Below are 23,502 nucleotides of genomic sequence, written 5' to 3'. Positions count from 1 at the left end.
ATGCATTTACCAAGAGCCTGTACAGGGCCTCGGTCTCCTGGTGACATTGTGATATATATTTGTGTGTCATCTGCATAGCTGTGATAGTTTATTTTGTTGTTGTTTATAATCTGTGCCAGTGGGAGCATGTAGATGTTAAACAGAAGGGGTCCCAAGATGGAACCTTGGGGAACTCCACATGTGATACTTGTCTGCTCAGATGTGAAGTTACCTATTGATACAAAGTATTTCCTGTTTTCTACGTATGTTTTGAACCAGTTTAGTACAGTTCCTGAAAGACCTGTCCAGTTCTCCAGTCGTTTGAGTAATATGTTGTGGTCAACTGTATCAAATGCTGCACTGAGATCCAGTAAAACTAGGACTGACATTTTTCCACTGTCTGTATTCAGACATATGTCATTAAACACTTTGGTCAGAGCGGTTTCAGTGCTGTGGTTCTGTCTAAAACCTGACTGGAAGGCATCGTAGCAATTATTCTGTTTTAAGAAGTAACTGAGCTGTTGAGAAACTGCTTTTTCAATGATCTTACTTAAAAACGGGAGATTTGAGATCGGCCTGTAGTTGTTCATTTGTGTCTTGTCAAGATTGTCCTTTTTCAGTATAGGTTTGATTACAGCAGTTTTTAGTGATTCTGGAAACACACCTGATAATAAAGAAAAGTTGACGATCTGTAACAGGTCTGACTCTAAGTCTTTGAGACCTTTTTGAAAAAACTTGTTGGCAGGACATCTAAACAGCAGGAGGAGGAGTTCAGTTGACCTAAGATGTCCTCCAGGTCTTTGCTGTTAATAGGGTGAAACTGTTTCATGGTGTTTAAACAGTTTTTTGGTGGACACAGTACATATCCTGGATCTGCTGTTGATGTACCAATTGCTTGTCTAATTTTTTGGATTTTTTCAGTGAAGAATTTGGCAAAGTCATTGCAGGCCATGGTCGAATGAAGTTCAGCTGCCACTGACACAGGAGGGTTTGTTAGCCTGTCAACTGTAGAAAATAAGACCCGAGCATTATGGCTGTTTTTAGTGATGATGTCAGAGAAGTAGGACCTCCTTGCATTCCTCAGTTGTAAATTATAATTGTGAAGTTTCTCTTTATAAATGTCATAATGAACCTGGAGGTTTGTTTTTCTCCATCTGCGCTCAGCTTTCCTACACTCTCTTTTTTCATTTTTCACCAGTGTGGAGTTTCTCCATGGAGACTTTTTCCTTCCAGAGATAACCTTCACCTTAATGGGAGCAATAGTGTCCATTACATTTAACATGTTAGCATTGAAGCTATTGACGAGCTCATTGACTGACCCTCTGGGCAGGTCAGGTGTTAATGGGAAGACCTGGTTAAAAATTGCACTACTGTGTTCAGTTATACACCGTTTTGTGATCACTGTTGTTGATATATTTGTGTGGGCTGAGATTTTACTTTCAAAGAAAACACAGTAATGATCAGACAGGCCCACATCAGACACAGTAACCTTTGAAATGCTCAGGCCCTTGGAGATCAGTAGGTCAAGAGTGTGTCCTCTATTATGTGTGGCCTCTGTTACATGCTGAGTCAGCCCAAAGTTGCCCAGAGTGTTACTCAGGTCTTTAGTCCCTTTGTCCTGAGGGTCGTCCACATGAATGTTAAAATCCCCAGCAATAATTACACAGTCAAAATCAACACAGATCACAGACAGCAGTTCACTGAGGTCATTAAAAAAGTCTGTGCAGTATTTGGGAGGCCTGTAAACATTAAGAAACACAACTTTGGATGGGGCCTTCAGCTGTAAAGCCACATATTCAAAAGACTGAAAACTTCCAGGAGATAGCTGCTTACATTGAAATGATTCATTAAATAAGACAGCAACCCCTCCTCCTCTCCTGCTCGCCCTGACCTCACTGATAAAACTGTAGTTAGGAGGGGTCGTCTCGATGAGAACAGCTCCACTGTTACTTTGGTCCAACCAAGTTTCAGTTAAAAACATAAAATCAAGGCTGTGCTCAGTGATTAAATCATTAATTAAAAATGTTTTCCCAGCTAGAGATCTAATGTTTAATAAAGCCAACTTAAGTGTTTTAGAGGTATTACTTGTCCCCTCGTGTTTGGGAGCAGTCTGTGGCACACAAGGTATGTTTACTATGTTTAAAGATCTTTTAGAGTGCAGCTCTCTGTGTTTTGACCAGGCCACATGTCTCCTGTCACCTAAAAGTACAGAAATTTTAAAACCTTCTAGTAAACAGGGTCCCAGCTTCTCCTGGGAAAAGTCATCACTGCCATAATCCTCACAGCCCGGACCCTTCACACATCACGCATCAGACTGCGGAGACAGGGCATGAAGAGGAACTAAGGGGGGCGAGGCTGGGCAATGTGACTTCGATTGCTCTGTTGAGGGTGGGGCTCGATGGCGAACCTTTGGCCGCTCTGGTGGGGGGTTTATGGGGGACAAAAAGGGATTGGGACGGGGGGTAGATCTGAGCCCAGCATTGACCCGCTCCATCATCTCCTCAGTGAATTTCAGGTGTGGGGAGGAGGGAGAAAGGGAGGGGGAGGAGGGTGATGGCCTGTCAGGGGTTTGGGGGACTGGGGAAGGTCGTGGTCCCTTGTCCTGGTCGTTGGTGTTGTTGAGAGAGTTGGGACCCCTCTTCTTGCCTTAGATGTCTCTCCTTTCTGAGGCTCTTCCTCAGATGCCATGGATGTCTCTCCTTTCTGAGGCTCTTCCCGGGTGGGGGCAAATGGAGCTCCTCCTCAAGGTTTCTGCTGGGCTTTGTCTGTTCTTGGAGTACTGTTTGTTCCTCTTTATGAGATAACTCCTCGTTTATCTCAGCCTTGGCACCAAGCACGGATGGATGACGTATGGAATAAAACAAGTTGGAGGTGAACAGTTTCACCCCTGACTTGTTAAAATTAAATCCATTTGCTTTGAACAGATGCCTGCGTTCCCAAAAAATATTAAAGTTGTCGATAAAGTGCACTGAGTGGTCAGCACATGCTGATATAAGCCATTTATTCAGTGTAAACAACCTGCTGAATCTCTCGTCTCCTCCTCTGACCGGCGGTACAGGTCCACTGATGAATACAGCTGCATTCAGAGAGTTTACAGTATTTAATAATCCAGTAAAGTCCCGTTTCAGAACCTCCGACTGTTGTTTGGACACATCGTTTGACCCTGTATGCAGAACAATGTTTGTCACAGTTGGATATTCATCTGCAATTTGAAGAATTCTCTCCTTCAGGTTGTTGACCATATCGTTAGGAAAGCAGAGGACTTTAGTGTTCTTACCGCACATCCTTTGTACATCCTTTATGGCAGAGTCACCCACAATCAGAGTTTCAGGCCTAGCCTTTAGCTTTCCCTGTGGCCTTTCACTTTTCAACAGATTTTCAGACCTTATTTCGCTGCTTTTAGATGGATGGTTGTCCGATATAGATCCAGGGTCCTTTGATAGTGGAGCAAATCTGTTCTGCAGTTTCACATTCAGTTGTTTTGGAGGTTTGTTGTTAACCTTCCTATTCACGGTTGTCCAGTCCTGTTTCCTCCCGTATACAGGGGTAGAAGAGCTTCTCTGTCTCGTAGGAAGTGAAGGCCAGTCGGTTTCAGAGATTTCAGCTCGCTGTGCCCTGCCTGTGATACGTCCTCCCCCTTCCAGGAGACATGATTTATGTCTTGGTTTTGCACCAAGACAGTCTAAGGGGGGATTATCACTTGAGGATTTATAATAATGCACAGAGTCTACTTTCTTGGTCATGTTATCTGTGCTCCTTAGCTGTGTACTAGCTTGCTCATCGCCATTGTTTTGAATCAAAGGCAAGGTTGTTTCATTTCCACACAGTCCATTTACCTCCACGTTTAATTCTAAGCGATGAATTTTTGTCTCCAGTACTGCAATCTTCTGCAGGAGGCTGTGGTAGTCATCTGTGGAGAGGGAAGGCATCTTGTTGCTAGTTAGCCTAGCGGTTAGCACCTTTCCAGGTTATTGAGGCTGCTCGGTGCCCAGACGCTGTAATCAGGCTTCAGCTGTGTCTAGGCCACAGACACACGGAGCGCTGAGGATAAGGTAACCATAAAATGTTGCTGTTTCTGTTAAGAACACTCTAGTCCTAATGATCTACAAGTGTCCAGAAGTTATCGCAGGTAAGCTCACACGGAAAAAAGGGAAAAAATCAGCATAAAAATCAATAAAAATCAATATAAGAAGCAAAGCATTCAAGAGCAAAGAGATGAAGCGTCCACACTCACAAAGGGGAGGAGCAAGCAAGAGATGGTTTCAATGACAAAAAACAACACTTTATTGAAAGTTATACAATAAAAACATAAATGGAATAAAAATAATAGAATAAGCCTAATAGTGTCCTCATATCAGTACCAATAAATGTCTTGATGCATGCTCAGTCATCCAGGTAAGTAAATCCCAAAAGGTTCAATTCAATTCAATTTTATTTATATAGCGTCACATCACAACAAAAGTCGCCTCAAGGCGCTTCATAGATACAGAGAAAAACCCAACAATCATATGACCCCCCTATGAGCAAGCACTTTGGCGACAGTGGGAAGGAAAAACTCCCTTTTAACAGGAAGAAACCTCCGGCAGAACCAGGCTCAGGGAGGGGCGGCCATCTGCTGCGACCGGTTGGGGTGAGAGAAGGAAGACAGGATAAAAGACATGCTGTGGAAGAGAGACAGAGGTTAATAACAGATATGATTCAATGCAGAGAGGTCTATTAATACATAGTGAGTGAGAAAGGTGACTGGAAAGGAAAAATGCATCAATGCATCATGGGAATCCCCCGGCAGCCTACATCTATTGCAGCATAACTAAGGGAGGATTCAGGGTCACCTGGTCCAGCCCTAACTATATGCTTTAGCAAAAAGGAAAGTTTTAAGCCTAATCTTAAAAGTAGAGATAGTGTCTGTCTCCCGAATCCAAACTGGAAGCTGGTTCCACAGAAGAGGGGCCTGAAAACTGAAGGCTCTCCCTCCCATTCTACTTTTAAATACTCTAGGAACAACAAGTAGGCCTGCAGAGCGAGAGCGAAGTGCTCTAATAGGGTGATATGGTACTACAAGGTCATTAAGATAAGATGGGGCCTGATTATTTAAGACCTTGTATGTGAGGAGCAGGATTTTGAATTCAATTCTGGACTTAACAGGAAGCCAATGAAGGGAAGCCAAAACAGGAGAAATATGCTCTCTCTTTCTAGTCCCTGTCAGGACTCTGGCTGCAGCATTTTGGATTAGCTGAAGGCTTTTCAGCGAGTTTTTTGGACATCCTGATAATAATGAATTACAGTAGTCCAGCCTGGAAGTAATAAATGCATGAACTAGTTTTTCAGCGTCACTCTGAGACAGGATATTTCTAATTTTAGAGATGTTGCGCAAATGGAAGAAAGCAGTCTTACATATTTGTTTAATATGTGCGTTGAAGGACATGTCCTGGTCAAAAATGACTCCAAGGTTCCTCACAGCGTTACTGGAGGCCAAGGTAATGCCATCCAGGGTAAGAATCTGGTTAGATACCATATTTCTAAGATTTTCAGGGCAGAGTACAATAACCTCAGTTTTATCTGAATTAAGAAGCAGAAAGTTAGCGGCCATCCAGGTCTTTATGCCTTTAAGACATTCCTGCAGTTTAACTAATTGGTGTGTGTTATCTGGCTTCATGGACAGATAGAGCTGGGTGTCATCAGCATAGCAGTGAAAATGTATGCTATGTCTTCTAATGATACTGCCTAAGGGAAGCATGTATAATGTAAACAGAATTGGTCCTAGCACTGAACCCTGTGGAACTCCATAATTAACCTCAGTGTGTGAAGAGGACTCTCCATTTACATGCACAAATTGGAGTCTATTAGATAGATATGATACAAACCACTGCAGTGCAGTACCTGTAATACCTACAGCATGTTCTAATCGCTCTAATAGGATATTATGGTCAACAGTATCGAATGCTGCGCTAAGGTCTAGCAGGACAAGCACAGAGATGAGTCCACTGTCAGAGGCCATAAGAAGATCATTTGTAACCTTCACTAAAGCTGTTTCTGTGCTGTGATGAGCTCTGAAACCTGACTGAAACTCTTCAAATAAACCATTCCTCTGCAGATGATCTGTTAGCTGTTTGACAACTACTCTTTCAAGGATTTTTGATATGAAAGGAAGGTTGGAGATTGGCCTATAATTAGCTAAGACTGCTGGGTCTAGAGATGGCTTTTTGAGTAAAGGTTTAACTACAGCCAGCTTGAAGGCCTGTGGTACATAGCCGATTATTAGAGATAGGTTGATCATATTTAAGATCGAAGAATTAATTAATGGCAGGACTTCTTTGAGCAGTTTTGTAGGAATGGGGTCTAAAAGACACGTTAATGGTTTGGAGGAAGTAATTATTGAAGTTAACTCAGAAAGATCAATTGGAGAAAAAGAGTCTAACTTAACATCAATGGTACTAAGAGTAGCTGTAGATAATATTACATCTGTGGGATGATTATTGGTAATTTTTTCTCTAATGATAAAAATTTTATTTGTGAAGAAGTTCATGAAGTCATTACTAGTTAACGTTAAAGGGATGGTTGGCTCAAAAGAGCTCTGACTTTTTGTCAGCCTGGCTACAGTGCTGAAGAGAAACCTGGGGTTGTTCTTATTTTCTTCAATCAGTGATGAATAGTAAGATGTTCTGGCTTTGCGGAGGGCTTTCTTATAAAGCAGCAAACTATTTCTCCAGGCTAAATGATGATCCTCTAGATTTGTGACACGCCATTTCCTCTCCAGATTACGAGTCATCTGCTTTAGGGTACATGTTTGAGAATTATACCACGGAGTCAGGTACTTCTGATTAGAGACCTTAGTTTTCACTGGAGCTACAGTATCCAGAGTCGTACGTAGTGAGGAGGTGAAATTATTAACAAGATAATCGACCTCTGTTGGGGTAGCGTTCAGATAGCTGCTCTGCTCTGTGTTGGTACAGGGCATTGGAGATGATAACAGTGGGTGGATTATATTCTTAAACTTAGTTACAGCACTTTCAGAAAGACATCTACTTTGATAAAGTCTACTCTCCACCGCTGTGTAATCAATTATTGTAAATGTAAATGTTATCAGGAAATGATCAGACAGGAGAGAGTTTTCAGGAAACACTGTTAAATGTTCAGTTTCTATGCCATATGTTAAAACAAGATCTAGAGTGTGATTAAAGTGGTGGGTGGGTTCTTTTACATTTTGAGAGAAACCAATTGAGTCTAACAGATTAAATGCCATGTTGAGGCTGTCATTTTTAGCATCTACATGGATCTCAGAACTAAATTAGATATAAAGTCTGAGAAATCAGACAGAAACTCTGTGTAAGGCCCAGGTGGACGATAGATGATAACAAGTAAGACTGGTTTCTGAGTTTCACAGCTGGGGTGGACAATGTTAAGCATCAGGCTTTCAAATGAATTAAAAGTCTGTCTTAGTCTTTCATTAATTAATAGGCTGGTGTGAAAAATTGCTGCCACACCGCCCCCTCGGCCTGTGCTTCGAGATTTCTGGTAGTTAGAATGACTCGGGGGTGTTGATTCATTTAAACTAACGTAATCATCCTGCTGCAACCAGGTTTCTGTAAGGCAGAGTAAATCAATTTGTTGATCAATTATTAAGTCATGTACTAACAGAGACTTGGAGGAGAGAGACCTAATATTTAATAATCCACATTTCACTGTTTTACTCTTTGGTTCAGATGTGGATACTGTATTGTTCTTTCTTTGTGATTGTTTATGTTTAAGTTGTTTGTTGCTGGTTTTTAGTTTGTTTTGTCTTTTTGGAAGCTGACACAGTCTCTATGGAGATGGGTTTTTGGGGGGGGTAGCAGGAGGAGAGAAGCTGCAGAGAGGCGTGTAAGACTGCAACTCTGCTTCCTGGTCCCAACTCTGGATAGTCATATTTTGGGGGGTTTAATAAATTTGTCCATATTTCTAGAAATGAGAGCTGCTCCATCCAAAGTGGGATGGATGCCGTCTCTCCTAACAAGACCAGGTTTCCTCCAGAAGGTTTGCCAATTATCTATGAAGCCCACATCGTTTCTGGGACGCCACTCAGACAGCCAGCAATTTAAGGAGAACATGCGGCTAAACATGTCACTCCTGGTCTGATTGGGGAGGGGACCAGAGAAAACTACAGAGTCCGACATTGTTTTAGCAAAGTTGCACACCGATTCAATATTGATTTTAGTGACCTCCGATTGGCGTAACCGGGTGTCATTACTGCCAACGTGAATTATGATTTTACTGAATTTACGTTTACCCTTAGCCAGCAGTTTTAAATTTCCTTCAATGTCGCTTGCTCTGGCCCCTGGGAGACAATTGACTATGGTTGCCGGTGTCTCTAGCTTCACATGTCTGAGAACAGAATCGCCAATTACCAGAGTTTGACCCCCGGCGGGTGTGTCGCCGAGTGGGGAAAAACGGTTAGACACATGAACGGGTTGATGGTGTACCTGGGGCTTCTGTTTAGGACTATGCTTCCTCCTCACCGTGACCCAGCCGCCCTCTTTCCCCAGCTGCTTGGGGTCTGCCGGGGAACAGCTAGCGGGGCCTACGCTATCTTCGGCTGCACCAGCTACAGGGGCCTGGCTAGCTACGGGTGAATGAAGGGTGCGAAGCAGAGTCTCCAATTCAGTAATCCTGGCCTCCAGCGCTGCAAATATGCTACATTTGTTACAGATATCATTACTGCTAAAGGTGGCCGAGGAGTAACTAAACATCTGACACAATGAGCAAGAAAGTGCAGGAGGAACAGGTGAAGTAGCCATGGTGCTAACGAGTCGGCTACGAGCTAAGCTAAGCTAGCGAGACAGTACAGAGACAGTGAGTGAATACTTTGGCTATAAATTAGGTAGTGAGTACACAGAAAGTGTGCTTCGGATGAAGCACGTGAAGATTATACTATGAAAAAGAATGTATTTAAAAGTTGTTAATTAAATTGCTAAGCAAATAAGCTACTCAGAAACACCACTGTGTTTGAGCAGGAACAGGAAGTGATACTCTACCACAGAGCGAGCGAACACCAAGTGCCACCAAGGTTGATCCTGTTCATCTGGACGTAGCATTTTTAATGATCAAGGAACTGACCTCACAGCCTACTGTTCATTCAGTGGGCTAGTTTCATGCAAACCTGCAGTCAGCTGAGACTGAAGAAGTCACTTGGATGAGTGACGAAACGTTTCTCCCACTGAAAGCGCTAAATCCAGATGAACAGACTCTACCTTTTGGGAGTACCAATGAAGAAAAATAATAGATGTTGGGATGGACTTGGTAGCTAGAGGCTCAAACAAAAGGGAATGAAAAGAAATACAGACACTATAAGTCACTTCAAACCCAGAGTGCTGGTCAATAAAAGAAGTGTGAAAAAGCAGGGCCACAACCAGAAAGGCCACACTGCCACTGGCTCGATCTTCTGTAGTCAAATCCAGCAACTACACTCAACAAAAATATAAACGCAACACCTTTGTTACTGCTCCCATTCCCCATGGGATGGACGTAGAGACCTAAAATTCATTCCAGATACACAATATAACCATCCCTCCCAAACAGTGGTCACAAATCAGTCCAAATGTGTGGTAGTGGGCACATCTGCTATATTGAGATAATCCATCCCACCTCACAGGTGTGCCACATCAGGATGCTGATCTGACATCATGAGTAGTGCACAGGTGTACCTCAGACTGCCCACAACAAAAGGCCACCCTGGAATGTGCAGTTTTGTCTCACAGCAAAATGCCACAGATGCCACAAGCAATGAGGGAGCGTGCAATTGGCATGCTGACAGCAGGAATGTCAACCAGATCTGTCGCCCGTGCATTGAATGTTCATTTCTCAACCATAAGCCGTCTCCACAGGCGTTTCAGAGAATATGGCAGCACATCCAACCGGCCTCACAACCGCAGACCTCGTGTAACCACACCAGCCCAGGACCTCCACATCCAGCAGGTTCACCTCCAAGATCGTCTGAGACCAGCCACCCAGACAGCTGCTGGAACAATTGGTTTGCACAACCAAACAATTTCTGCACAAACTGTCAGAAACCGTCTCAGGGACGCTCAACTGCATGCCCGTCGTCCTCATCGGGGTCTTGACCTGACTCCAGCTCGTCGCCGTGACAGACTTGTGTGGGCAAATGCTCACATTCGATGGCGTCTGGCACGTTGGAGAGGTGTGCGCTTCACGGATGAATCATGGTTCACATTGTTCAGGGCAGATGGCAGCTGAGAATGTCCCAGTTCTTGCATGGCCAGCATACTCACCGGACATGTCACCCATTGAGCATGTTCGGGATGTGCTTGACCGGCGTATACAACAGCGTGTACCAGTTCCCACGAATATCCAACAACCTCGCACAGCCATTGAAGTGGAGTGGACCAACATTCCACAGGCCACAATTGACAATCTGATAGACTCCATGCGACGATGTGTTGCACTGCATGAGGCAAATGGTGGTCACACCAGATACTGACCGGTTCTGGGTCCCCAGACCCCCAATAGTGCAAAAAACTGCACATTCCAGGGTGGCCTTTTGTTGTGGGCAGTCTGAGGTACACCTGTGCACTACTCATGATGTCAGATCAGCATCCTGATGTGGCACACCTGTGAGGTGGGATGGATTATCTCAATATAGCAGATGTGCCCACTACCACACATTTGGACTGATTTGTGACCACTGTTTGGGAGGGATGGTTATATTGTGTATCTGGAATGAATTTTAGGTCTCTACGTCCATCCCATGGGGAATGGGAGCAGTAACAAAGGTGTTGCGTTTATATTTTTGTTGAGTGTAAAAAGGATCAAACAAGATGATTAGTAGTCACAAGAGCTGGACTTTATAGTTTTACAGTGTCCATAATGCTTTGTCCAACCATCAGCAGACTGAGCCCAACCGGAGCAACATGAACAAACTTTATCATGGTTTGTTGATTGTTTTTAGTACATGGTGCATTAAAGTGACAAAACTAAGTAATCTTTTCTTCTTAAAGCAGGTTCACATTGTCATTTTTATGTCAGTTCAATGAAACTAAATCTAAATTACACTGATGACACAGAACAAATTGCCACAGAGGAAAAAACAGTCACGCATCTTTATTTTAAGTGGCAATATTCTTCACAGGCATAGCCGTCAGTCTTGCTTGACTGAAGCCATACTTCTTTGGATCATATCGAAAAGGGTCTTCACTCCATCTTCACTACTGAGAAGTTCTTCTAGAAGGCTGAGCTCATCAGAGCTTATGGTGTGTGTGGTTACATCAGTGAAATTTGTTTCTGGGGTAAGAGATGGATCTGGGCACAAACCTGTGAAGATGACATTTGTGAATGCCTTTAATTTATGAGAGGAGAAATTAATTGAATCTACAGTTGTTCAAACCATGGTGGTATACAAATAATGACAACATTAAACTGAAGGTGTAACATTTAGTTCAGCTGCAGTTTCTTTGTGTAACTGAACTCATTTGAAAAATTGTAATCTGCTACTGTCTATTGCGTTTTGTTTATTTTTCAGGGCACATACAGACGTGGCTTTAAGACTTTCATATTAAGTAGAAGTTCATACCCTTTTCTAAGTCCATGATAGCAGGTGGTTGTAGGTTCAGACACTCTGCCTGCTTTGTAAACTCTTCCAGCTCAGCAGCAGACACTTTAGCTCTCCTACCTGAGAGACAGAAAAAGTGTTAGCACGGCACCAAGTAAGTAAAGAGATTAAAACACAAAGAAACAACTGCTGCTGCTATTTCAGGACCTGGACCACTTGCTGCAATTGAAGGAACCATGATATTGAAGGAGAATTTGTGGCCATGAGCACATGAGCAAGGCCACCTCTGAATGGCTTTCAAAATCTGTTCATGCTTGAAAATCCAATCCAGTGCGGCTGAATTGAACGGACTCTACATAGTAGAGTTTTGAAAAATTCTTCCACAGCGATGTGAAAGACTCATTGCTAATGATTGCAAATGCATGATTTCAGTTCTTGATAACCAATTATTAGGTTTAGGGACAATTTCCTTTTCACACAGTGCCATGTAAAGGAAATATTCCTTTAAGAACTGTGTTTTCTATTTGCTTGGGTTATTTTTGTCTAATCTAAAATTGTATTTGATGATCTGAAATATCTAAGTGTGACTAATATGTAAAATAGAGAGAAACCAGGAAGGGTGCAAATACATTCTCACAGCACTGCATGTTTTTAGATGTTTTATTCTTTTTTTTTTTTTTTTTTTTTTTAAAGAAATATTTCTAAATATGCCTTTAACTGGCAAGTGTTATTTGTAACTGGTATTTCAAAGGGCAGTGTTCCGATTTATTAAGCCGTAGAACAGTGGAAACCACTGTTCAATTATTAGTCATTGTTTTATTTTGGAAATTAGTGGCCGGCGTCTCATAAAAAATACTTAAAATAAGTACTTTGACATTACATTATTTAGGTGTGTCATTGTTCTTACTCAGGAGCTGGAGATCTTTAACTGTGGTTCTTCCAACGGTGTTATTTGCGAAGATAACAAGGCAGTCAGGGCAGCCAGTATTCAGCAGGACAGAAGAATTTTGGAAAGGGAGCTCTGTGGACAGATGACAGATGATGGCCATACTTCATATTCTTTTAGCATTGGTAAGGGTAAAGCTGCAGTGTGCAAATACACACCAATCGATATATACTGAAAGTGTTATGGCAATGCTAGGCACAAAGTCTAAATCAAATGTTTGTTCCCTCAGTAATACTCACCCACAGTGAGAGTGTTGTTAACCAAAGTCATGTTGGTTTTCCGTGTGAAGCACTTGCCCATCCTTTTAGAAGATACAATTATTGAGATTTTTACATTAATATTATTTGAAAACAGGGTCAGTTCAGGAAAAACATCCTTTTTATTACGTTTTTTTAATTTGGAGGTTGTTAAATGTATCGGCTTCACTGGCAGCGGTGACCTTCACCCAGGTATTTTCCATAACCATCTGTACCAGAATTTTGGATCCAGGTATGCTTGTGCTCTCTCCTTGTAGTACCCATTTGCCCAGCAGCTGAAACAGATGGTATTAGCTGTATAAGACAACAAACATTTCATATCGAAAATAAAAAAACAAATAAACAAGTGAGAAATGATGTAAGAGAGAGTCTGACCTGACTTCTGTAGATTTCAAGAGGCTGGATTAGATTCTCACAGCTTGTCACAGGAGCTGAGTGTCCAAGAGACAGAAGACCGAGCACAGCTACAGCAACGTGAACAAACTCCATCATGGCTCATCTGCTGATAGTGTGGCTTCAGACTCTGAAGTGTGTTCTGGACATTCGAGACTCAGCCCAGTTTAGGTGAAGTATTGCTCAATTGTTTACTTATGTGTTGTAATTGTACTTGACAGAAATATTGACTCTGTGGCAGTACAGTCAGGGGGGTTATTTAAATGTGTTGCAACAATGTTAGAGCAGGTCATCTACTGATCGGAAGGTTAGAGGTTCGATTCCTGGCTTCCCCTAGTCTGCATGCCAAATATCCTTGGGCAAGATACTAACCCCAAATTACTCTCCGATGCATCCATCGGAGAATGAACGGGTGTGTTGAATGTGCTTGTGCGACTGGGTGTGAATGCACAAGTTGTGTAAAGCACTTTGAGTGCTCCAGTGTTGCCAGCTCCTCAGTTAGGAAAATCGCTATTGGCTGTCCTAAAAATCGCTAGAAGTCGCTAAATGATGTCATCGCCTAATTTGCATAATTGGTCATGCTAATGTAATTGTAACCTAAGTTGTTGGAGAGAGAAATAACATCGTGGAAGACACATAAAGTGAGTAAAAAAAAAAAAAAAACATCTTAAATGCATTTAGAATTTATTTAGAACTATAAATTAAATTTCTTTTAGCAATTATTGTTTTTTAATGTCACAATTCCAACCCTGCTCCTTTACCAAGGCTTGCACCGGCAAAAGTGACCTGAAATAGGCACTCTGGTGGAGGTACTTTGTGTGTGTGTTTATTAGTAATGGCCTATATTTGTATAGCGCTTTACTAGTCCCTAAGGACCCTAAAGCGCTTTACACATCCAGTCATCCACCCATTCCCACACACATTCACACACTGGTGGTGGCAAGCTACACTCAACAAAAATATAAACGCAACACCTTTGTTACTGCTCCCATTCCCCATGGGATGGACGTAGAGACCTAAAATTCATTCCAGATACACAATATAACCATCCCTCCCAAACAGTGGTCACAAATCAGTCCAATTGTGTGGTAGTGGGCACATCTGCTATATTGAGATAATCCATCCCACCTCACAGGTGTGCCACATCAGGATGCTGATCTGACATCATGAGTAGTGCACAGGTGTACCTCAGACTGCCCACAACAAAAGGCCACCCTGGAATGTGCAGTTTTTTGCGCTATTGGGGGTCTGGGGACCTAGAACCGGTCAGTATCTGGTGTGACCACCATTTGCCTCATGCAGTGCAACACATCGTCGCATGGAGTCTATCAGATTGTCAATTGTGGAATGTTGGTCCACTCCACTTCAATGGCTGTGCGAGGTTGTTGGATATTCGTGGGAACTGGTACACGCTGTTGTATACGCCGGTCAAGCACATCCCGAACATGCTCAATGGGTGACATGTCCGGTGAGTATGCTGGCCATGCAAGAACTGGGACATTCTCTTTTTTTTTTTTTTTTTTTTTTTTTTTTTGCCTGTCCCGTTTGGCTCTCTTGCCATCAGAATTGTTGTCTAAAGGCAAAGAAAGATGCCCAACGGATTTACTTTACCAAACTGACCATCCCAGCCTTGCCGTAATGGTCCATTTGATTCACCTTTTATTGTTTATTTTATTTTCACTTACTGAATACGGGACAGACTTGACTGGGGGAAAGAAGGGGAGAAAGAAAGAGGGAAAGAGAAACAGCTGAGAAGAGGGACGGGGGAGAAGGGCAAAAGACAAAAACCAACAGAACGGGCAGAGAAAAAAAATGCATATATCAATCACCTGGATCACCTGCTGAGAAAGAAAAAAGAAAGCAAGCAGAAGAGAACAAGAGTAATAGAATAAACAACATCACAATGATATATGGGAATATGACAGTAAATACTAAATGTTAAACATTATTGTGCAGCACATAAGATCAACAGAACACAGTGTGCTTTGAGGTAGGAGCCAAAAAAGGTGTAGTTTGTGGGTGTGATCACCCGTGTGTACACCTGTGAGCATGGACGCGCTTGTTTTTTGTTTTTTTAAAAGGTTCCTTCATGTAATAATCTGCTAGAGGGTGTGGGGGGGCCACAGCCCCGTCCTCCAGGGCGTGAAGCAGGTGTGGAGGAGATCAAAACTCCAGACATCCAGAGGCCCCCAGAACACAAGAGACCAAGGAAGACCAACAGAGGGGCAGCTGCGCCACTGTCCCGGAAAGAGCTGAGGAGAGTCCCAGATGAGGGCTCACTCAGCAGCCGCGGAGCAGAAGCCAGGGGGAGTTGCAGTGACGCGCCCGTGAGCTCCGCCGGCAGCCAGCTGCGCCTGAGTGACCGAGCCCCAGGCCGAGAGGCCGGGGGCACCCCACCTCCGAAGTGGCCCGAGCGAGCCCCAGGCTCCAGGCCCCGATAAGCGGCCGCCAGGGAGTGAGCCGGTGTGTACCTGGACGCCCATCCCCGGACACAAAGAACCACCAACGCACCGATGTCTGAGGGGGTCCGCCACTGGCAGGGGAAGTGGTGGTAGGGGGAGATAGGCCTCCAAACCTTGGAGGGCCTGAGATGTCCCCAGAGAGGTGGCGCCTGACACCCAACCTGACATATAGACACAGACATACAGGCACACACAGATACAAACATCCATTCCCACCCTCATGCTCTCATATGCACTTACTCCACACTCAACCAACGTGGAGACAGACATAAAGAGACGTTGTACACACGATCACACTCCCCAAGCGTACTCTACAAACCGGGTCTAGGTGCCCTCGCCCCTGGAGGGGGGAACTGCACCCAGACCCAGGTGGTGTTACCCTTTTCCCTGCGGTGGGGGGAGGCAGACCGCCCCGACTCCGCAGCAGCAGGAAGGCTCCACACTCCAGACCGCAGTCGGACGGCCAACTCCTCCTCCTAGCCCCCCTGCTCCAGCAGGTCGCAGAGAACGGGGGTGAGAGAAGACTCCAAACCTCCCTCCACCCGCTCATTGTAGTGTTGATGCATGTGTGTTCTAAGGTGCATTTAAAACCCAGGAGGGCATGGAGCTACCTGCCAGAGAGCAGCAGGTAAGCGCATGGTCCCTCCTGCTAGCCCTCAATGTCTACGTGTATTTAAAATTGAGAGGTGGGCAACGATGCCAGGGGTGGGGTGTACACTGGGACATTCTCAGCTGCCATCTGCCCTGAACAATGTGAACCATGATTCATCCGTGAAGCGCACACCTCTCCAACGTGCCAGACGCCATCGAATGTGAGCATTTGCCCACACAAGTCTGTCACGGCGACGAGCTGGAGTCAGGTCAAGACCCCGATGAGGACGACGGGCATGCAGTTGAGCGTCCCTGAGACGGTTTCTGACAGTTTGTGCAGAAATTGTTTGGTTGTGCAAACCAATTGTTCCAGCAGCTGTCTGGGTGGCTGGTCTCAGACGATCTTGGAGGTGAACCTGCTGGATGTGGAGGTCCTGGGCTGGTGTGGTTACACGAGGTCTGCGGTTGTGAGGCCGGTTGGATGTGCTGCCATATTCTCTGAAACGCCTGTGGAGACGGCTTATGGTTGAGAAATGAACATTCAATGCACGGGCGACAGATCTGGTTGACATTCCTGCTGTCAGCATGCCAATTGCACGCTCCCTCATTGCTTGTGGCATCTGTGGCATTTTGCTGTGAGACAAAACTGCACATTCCAGGGTGGCCTTTTGTTGTGGGCAGTCTGAGGTACACCTGTGCACTACTCATGATGTCAGATCAGCATCCTGATGTGGCACACCTGTGAGGTGGGATGGATTATCTCAATATAGCAGATGTGCCCACTACCACACATTTGGACTGATTTGTGACCACTGTTTGGGAGGGATGGTTATATTGTGTATCTGGAATGAATTTTAGGTCTCTACGTCCATCCCATGGGGAATGGGAGCAGTAACAAAGGTGTTGCGTTTATATTTTTGTTGAGTGTACATGGGGCGCACTGACAGAGGCGAGGGTGCCGAACACTGGCGCCACCGGGCCCTCTGACCACTACCAGTAGGCAATGGGTGAAGTGTCTTGCCCAAGGACACAACGACCGAGACTGTCCAAGCCGGGGCTCGAACCACCTTCCAATTACAAGGCGCACTCCCAACTCTTGAGCCACGAGATCACAAGGTTTAAAACTACTAAACCACAAAACAGCATAACAGTAAAAGAAGAACTGACTGCGTTACAGTCAGTGCAGGAGCAGCGGCTTCGCTACAATAGCTCGTCTGGACATAGTGCCAGACGAAGCTTCTGACCCTCAATTAACTGAGCTTCAACTCTTTAAAAGCACAAACTGCAAGGTGTGTATAAAAATAGTTATAACTGCACCTGGAATAAAGGTTAATATGGTGCCTGCATGTTTAAACATCTTAAGGCCCTCTCAAAGCTATCTGTTATATTGTTAATGCAATGCGAAGGCGGTCGCACTTTTTCTCCTCTCCTCCTTCCCCTTATCTTCCCTGCTTAGCCTCTTGTGTCCTTGTCTTGTCTCGTGTGTATTACTTTCCCTCGAACAGTCTCTCACTGTCGTTCTCTAAAACCTAAAGAGAATTATGGATTTGATCAACTGGTCTCTGAATGCTATTGACACCCTTTTCTCAACGAGAAGTCTGGGCTCGGGAGAGCCTGAGTGCCCTGGAGGGACTTTCCCTGCCGGATACACGATGGACGGGTGGCAGAACTGGAGGGTCACGTGCCTGGCGGGACTGTCGAAGATATCTACCTATTCGGAACCATGATAACAGGGTTCTTGCTGATCGGAGCTGGCTTGGCCCTGACTTATTGGAGAAATAAGAGAGCGAAACCAGCTGTTCAAACCCCCCCCCTCCCAAGGCTGACCGCTGGAATTGAAGTGATGGAACGAGGCGCGATCTCTCACAACGAACGCAGCATGGTTAACACCTTGGAGACGCTTACGGCTGCCATGAAAACTCAAAGTAACAGCATTGAGCGTATGATGGGATACATCAGAGAGGGGCCTGCTCAAAATGACACCCTTGAGCGAAAGTTGGATCACATCGCAGAACGGATCACTGCAGTTGTGGGGTCTCAGAACCAAAAGAATGACAACACCACGGAACAGAAGTTTGATACCATCATGGGGAGGCTCGCGGCTCTCCAACAGGAGATCGAGAGACCAGTGTCAGAGTGCTAAATTCAGAGCTGCTCGCATAAAGGAGAAATCAACAATATTCAACATATGGACACCACGGCGCCAGCTGCTCAGGCCCAAGGCTGGAGCCGATCAACGACTCCCTGATAACGACTGTGTGATGACTATTCTTCCCATCCCATGCAAGGCCACCTGGGTTGGCTGGCAGACCGTTTACTTAGCCTGATAGAGCGAAGGACACTGTCTCAGCTGAACTCTGGACACGCACACACATACACTTACACTGATAAGCACGCACTCATCCCCCTCCCTTTCCAAACGCCTTCGATGCTTGTTTCCTGTGGGGGACGACGGCGGGTCTGTGTGCCGCGCTGTTCATTCAGTGGGCTAGTTTCATGCAAACCTGCAGTCAGCTGAGACTGAAGAAGTCACTTGGATGAGTGACGAAACGTTTCTCCCACTGAAAGCGCTAAATCCAGATGAACAGAATCAACCTTTTGGGAGTACCAATGAAGAAAAATAATAGATGTTGGGATGGACTTGGTAGCTGGAGGTTCTAACAAAAGGGAATGAAAAGAAACACAGACACTATAAGTCACTTCAAACCCAGAGTGCTGGTCAATAAAAGAACTGAATCTACAATTGTTCAAACCATGGTGGTATACAAATTATGACAACATTAAACTGAAGGTGTAACATTTAGTTCAGCTGCAGTTTCTTTGTTTAACTGAACTTATTTGACAAACCGTAATCTGCTACTGACTATTGCGTTTTGTTTATTCTTCAGGGCATGTACAGATGTGGCTTTAAGGCTTTTATATTAAGTAGAAGTTCATACCCTTTTCTGAATCCATGATAGCAGGTGGTTGTAGGTTCAGACACTCTGCCTGCTTTGTAAACTCTTCCAGCTCAGCAGCAGACACTTTAACTCTCCTACCTGAGAAACAGGAAAAGTGTTAGCAGGGGATTGCTGCAGGCTCATGTCAGGGCACTACGATGGTACAGAAGTATTTAAGTTATCAAAATAGTCGTTGCCCAGTAAGGAAATACAGTAAAAAACAAAAATATGCAGAATGCCCATGGATTACAAAAGGATTGCAAAATGCATGTAAGAAGAAAAATACCTTATACAGAGAATTTATAATGAACCGAAGTACAGAAGCTGAAAATAAATATAAGAAATATAAAAATAAATTAACGAGTATTTTGAGGTCATGTAAAAAGGAATACTATGAGAAATTATTGATTATGAATAAAAATAATATTAAAGGGATTTGGAAAACATTAAATACCATCATTAAAAAGGGCTCTGGACAGTCAGACTATCCTTCGTATTTCACAAATAATAATAGAAACATTACTAATATGAGCGATGTGGTAAATGATTTCAACAACTTCTTTGTAAGGGTTGGGCCAGACTTGGCTGAAACAATTCCTGATATGACAGATTCGGTAGAGAAAGAAACCAGACTCATTGATCGCAATCCTCATTCAATGTTCTTAACGGCAGTAGAAGAAAAGGAAATCATTGATATTGTTGGGAAATTACAAACAAAAAACTCTACAGACTCTGATGACATAGATATGGAAATAGTCAAGAAAGTGATAGAGGGCATTTCCAAACCCTTAACACATATCTGCAATTTGTCCATACAAACTGGTACATTCCCGACACAAATGAAAATAGCTAAAGTAACACCATTGTTCAAAAATGGTGATAAACACCAATTCACAAATTATAGGCCTGTCTCTCTACTTTCTCAATTTTCAAAAATACTGGAAAAGGTTTTTATTAATCGACTTGACAAATTTGTAGATAAACACAAAATAATAACGGATAGTCAGTATGGTTTCAGATCAAATAGATCAACATCATTGGCATTAATAGAATTGATTGAAAATATCACTAACAATATAGATAAAAGACAATGTATAGCTAGTATATTCATCGACCTAAAAAAAGCTTTTGATACAATTAATCATGAAATATTACTCGATAAATTGGAGTATTATGGCATTAGAGGAGTGGTGTTAGAGTGGGTAAAGAGTTATTTGAGAGACAGGAAACAATTTGTGAAAATTGGGGAACATCAATCAGAGTGTATGGACATTGTTTGTGGCGTTCCGCAGGGGTCAGTATTGGGACCAAAGCTGTTTATCCTCTATATCAACGATATATGTAGAACATCAGATATATTACAGTTTATTCTATTTGCAGATGATACAAATATTTTTTGTGCTGGAGAGAACTTACAGCAGCTTTTGGAAATTGTCACACAAGAAATGACTAAACTGAAAACATGGTTTGATAGAAATAAGTTATCATTAAATTTGGAAAAAACGACATTTATGTTATTCGGAAACTATAAAAAAGATGCCGAAGCAAAGTTATTAGTAAATAATGTCGAATTAGAGCAAGTTTCGGATACAAAATTTCTGGGTGTGATAATAGATAACAAAATCTGCTGGAAACCTCATATAAAGTATGTACAAGCTAAACTGTCAAGAAGTGTCTCCATACTGAGTAAAGTTAAATATTTTTTGCCTTCCAAATCACTCCAGGTACTTTACTGTTCACTCATATTGCCATATTTGGAATACTGTGCGGAAATTTGGGGAAACACATATAAAACTTCACTTCAACCAATATGTAAAATTCAAAAAGAAAGCAATCAGGATTATTAGTAAAGCTGGATATAGAGACCATACTAACACCATGTTTTTGAAATTAAAAATATTGAAGTTTATGGATCTTATAAAATACAAAACGGCAAAAATTATGTATAAAGCTAGATACAATATGTTACCAGGAAATATACAGAGGATGTTCTATGACAGAGAAGGAGACTATGAACTAAGGGGTAAGTTGAATCTGAGGATTCTTAAAGCACGGTCAAATGTTAAAACCTTTTGCGTAACTATTTATGGAGTAAAACTGTGGAATAGCTTTACTGCAGAATTACAGCAATGCTCAGGAATTGGCAAGTTCATAAAGACACTTCGAAAATTACTCTTGGAAGGATATGATATTGAAAAAGACAATCACCCATTGTATGTATAAATATGTCAACTCGTATTTAAATTATAAATATCGTGCCAGCCTTGTTGATATAAGTTTTCTTGTGTATTGTGTGGAGTATGTGATGAGGAGATTTAGATAAATATGTGGGATTAATAAGATGTTGAGCAGGGGTAGGAGTTAATAAGTATGTGCATACTTCTTCCTACTCCTTTTCAGACCAAACAACTGTTATCTCATGTTAGACGAATGTGTTTTATTTTATTATATTTCTTTCTTGTTTGTCTGTACAAATACGTGTGTGTGTGTATATCTACACATATATTCGTATTCGTAAATGAAAATACATGTAGACGAGTATATATTGTTTTTTTTTGTTTTTATTATGTCTGAAATAAATAAAGATACAATACAATACAAAAATGAAAATTACCACACAGACTTTTCCTATTTTCAAACATCAGTGCATCTGTGCATGTCTTTAAGACGCAGCTGTAGTTTAACTAGTTGATTTTTTTTTCATATTGGAGTTTTGTCTTATTATTAATAAGTAAAGCTGGGTGTCATCTGCATAGCAATAAATATATGTGTAGTGTTTTCTAATAACATCGCCTAATGTATAATATAAAAAGCATTGCAACTGTGACTAGTTCTTGTGTGTGAAGAAGATACCCCATTTACTTGCACATATGAGAATTTATCAGATACATATTATTCATACCAGTGACCCAACAAACATCCAACCACTGGGGTGAACAACCTCACCTGACTTATTTTGATATTTAGTGATAATAGTGGTAAACTATGAGTCCCTCCCAAATGGCCCTGCTCCTCACTCTATCACTAAGAAAGACCATCCGCCACCATCTGGAGGAAGCTCATTTTAGCTGCCAATTAGTCCTCCAAGTAAAGGAGTTTTAAAATGTTGCTTAGATATCACCGCATTAGTGATACTCATCTAGTAATTGAACTGGACTTGTCCTTTGTTCCAGTAAAGACATACAGTAACAACATAAAAGTGATTGTTCATCCAAATAAAGCAGAAGAAATCAGAAGCTACATTTAGGCATTTTTATTTGTTTGTTTTATTTGTTATGCTTTTTCCATAGTTTCACACATAATTTTTAAGAAGTCTTTAATTTAATTCAGTATTACAATGGATAGTTTTGTTTTGGCACAAATACAAACCTGTTAATGTAGAAAAATCATGTCCTTAACTTCTCTTAGCAACTGGATGTTTATGCTATTTCAGACTTGATGACCATTTATATAGAGTGAGATGATCTTTGGTATTTTGCTGGCTCGGAGTAAAAATGATCACAAGAAGTTAATACAAAGGTTTTTTTTTTAACTGATCACTTTTATCCTATAAGACATTTCTGTCCTGTTTGGAGTTTTCAGTTTTATACAGTTTTCAAAGATTCAGTTCAAAACTTCAGATCCTTCACTAGATATGTGTTTACCTTTCTCCAAATATGCTCATTCATACACGTCAGACAGAAAAATTATGTTGCTTTCAAATTAAAGCCTTTGATTTTAAAACCACTTACTGTGGACTGCAAGATTGTGTACAGAGTTTGCTAAGAGGCACACTCATGTAACAGACTACAGATCCGTTTCAGTCCCAGTGTCAAGTGAAATCATTTTAAAGGTTTTATTAGTAACAGGTTTACATCATAGGAAATGTTAGGCAGTAAAATAAAAGGATCTTTAATGTCATCTTAGAGATGAACAACAATCTTTGCACAGAGGTGGAAGAAAAAACAAACAAACACGCGATAATAAGACACAGAAGCACTCAAAAAGGAGGGTGATAAAAGTAAATGTCCACATGATACAATGACCTTTAAAATAAAACTGTCAGCTACTAAAGAAGAGACCAGAAATAAAAACAAACAAACAAAAATAAGTAAATAAAAACAGAATAACATGTGAACAGAGAAAGAACAGGAAAAACAAAGAAAATAATGAATTATTAAAACACAGACTATGACAAAATTTCATAATTTTGACATAGCATGTTTTCTATTTTGTGTTCTAACACGTATAAATGTGTCTAAATATGTTTTAGAGATGTGAAATAAACAAGAAGAAAAGCTGATTTGGACTATCTTTGCAATATATTATACGTGCAATATTATAGCAATAATTTTAACTTTTACTATTTCCCCACTAACAATATAAAAATAATAATGCAGTTCCATCATATTAA

At 42.2% G+C, this 23,502-nt stretch overlaps 1 protein-coding gene across 1 annotated transcript; it reads right to left on the bottom strand.

Moving 5' to 3' along the window:
• Positions 1–11,046: 11,046 nt before the first annotated feature.
• Positions 11,047–13,263, bottom strand: LOC147327943 (uncharacterized). The gene is made up of 6 exons (XM_086295970.1): positions 13,100–13,263; positions 12,854–12,999; positions 12,707–12,768; positions 12,429–12,542; positions 11,543–11,641; positions 11,047–11,283 (listed from the first exon to the last, which is right to left on the bottom strand). Exons 1-6 carry the CDS (start codon positions 13,214–13,216, stop codon positions 11,111–11,113), a joined length of 711 nt encoding a protein of 236 aa, XP_086152096.1. The 5' UTR covers positions 13,217–13,263; the 3' UTR covers positions 11,047–11,110.
• Positions 13,264–23,502: the final 10,239 nt, after the last annotated feature.

The sequence above is a fragment of the Aulonocara sp. 'chitande type north' Nkhata Bay genome, linkage group LG6 (assembly GCF_057382095.1).
Source record: "Aulonocara sp. 'chitande type north' Nkhata Bay isolate Kocher_YH1m ecotype deep benthic linkage group LG6, A_spYH_male_GT1.1, whole genome shotgun sequence".
In the NCBI taxonomy this organism is placed as follows: Eukaryota; Metazoa; Chordata; class Actinopteri; order Cichliformes; family Cichlidae; genus Aulonocara; species Aulonocara sp. 'chitande type north' Nkhata Bay.
The sequence above is the reverse complement of the archived record's forward strand: the minus strand, read 5'-3'. Positions and strand labels throughout refer to the sequence as shown.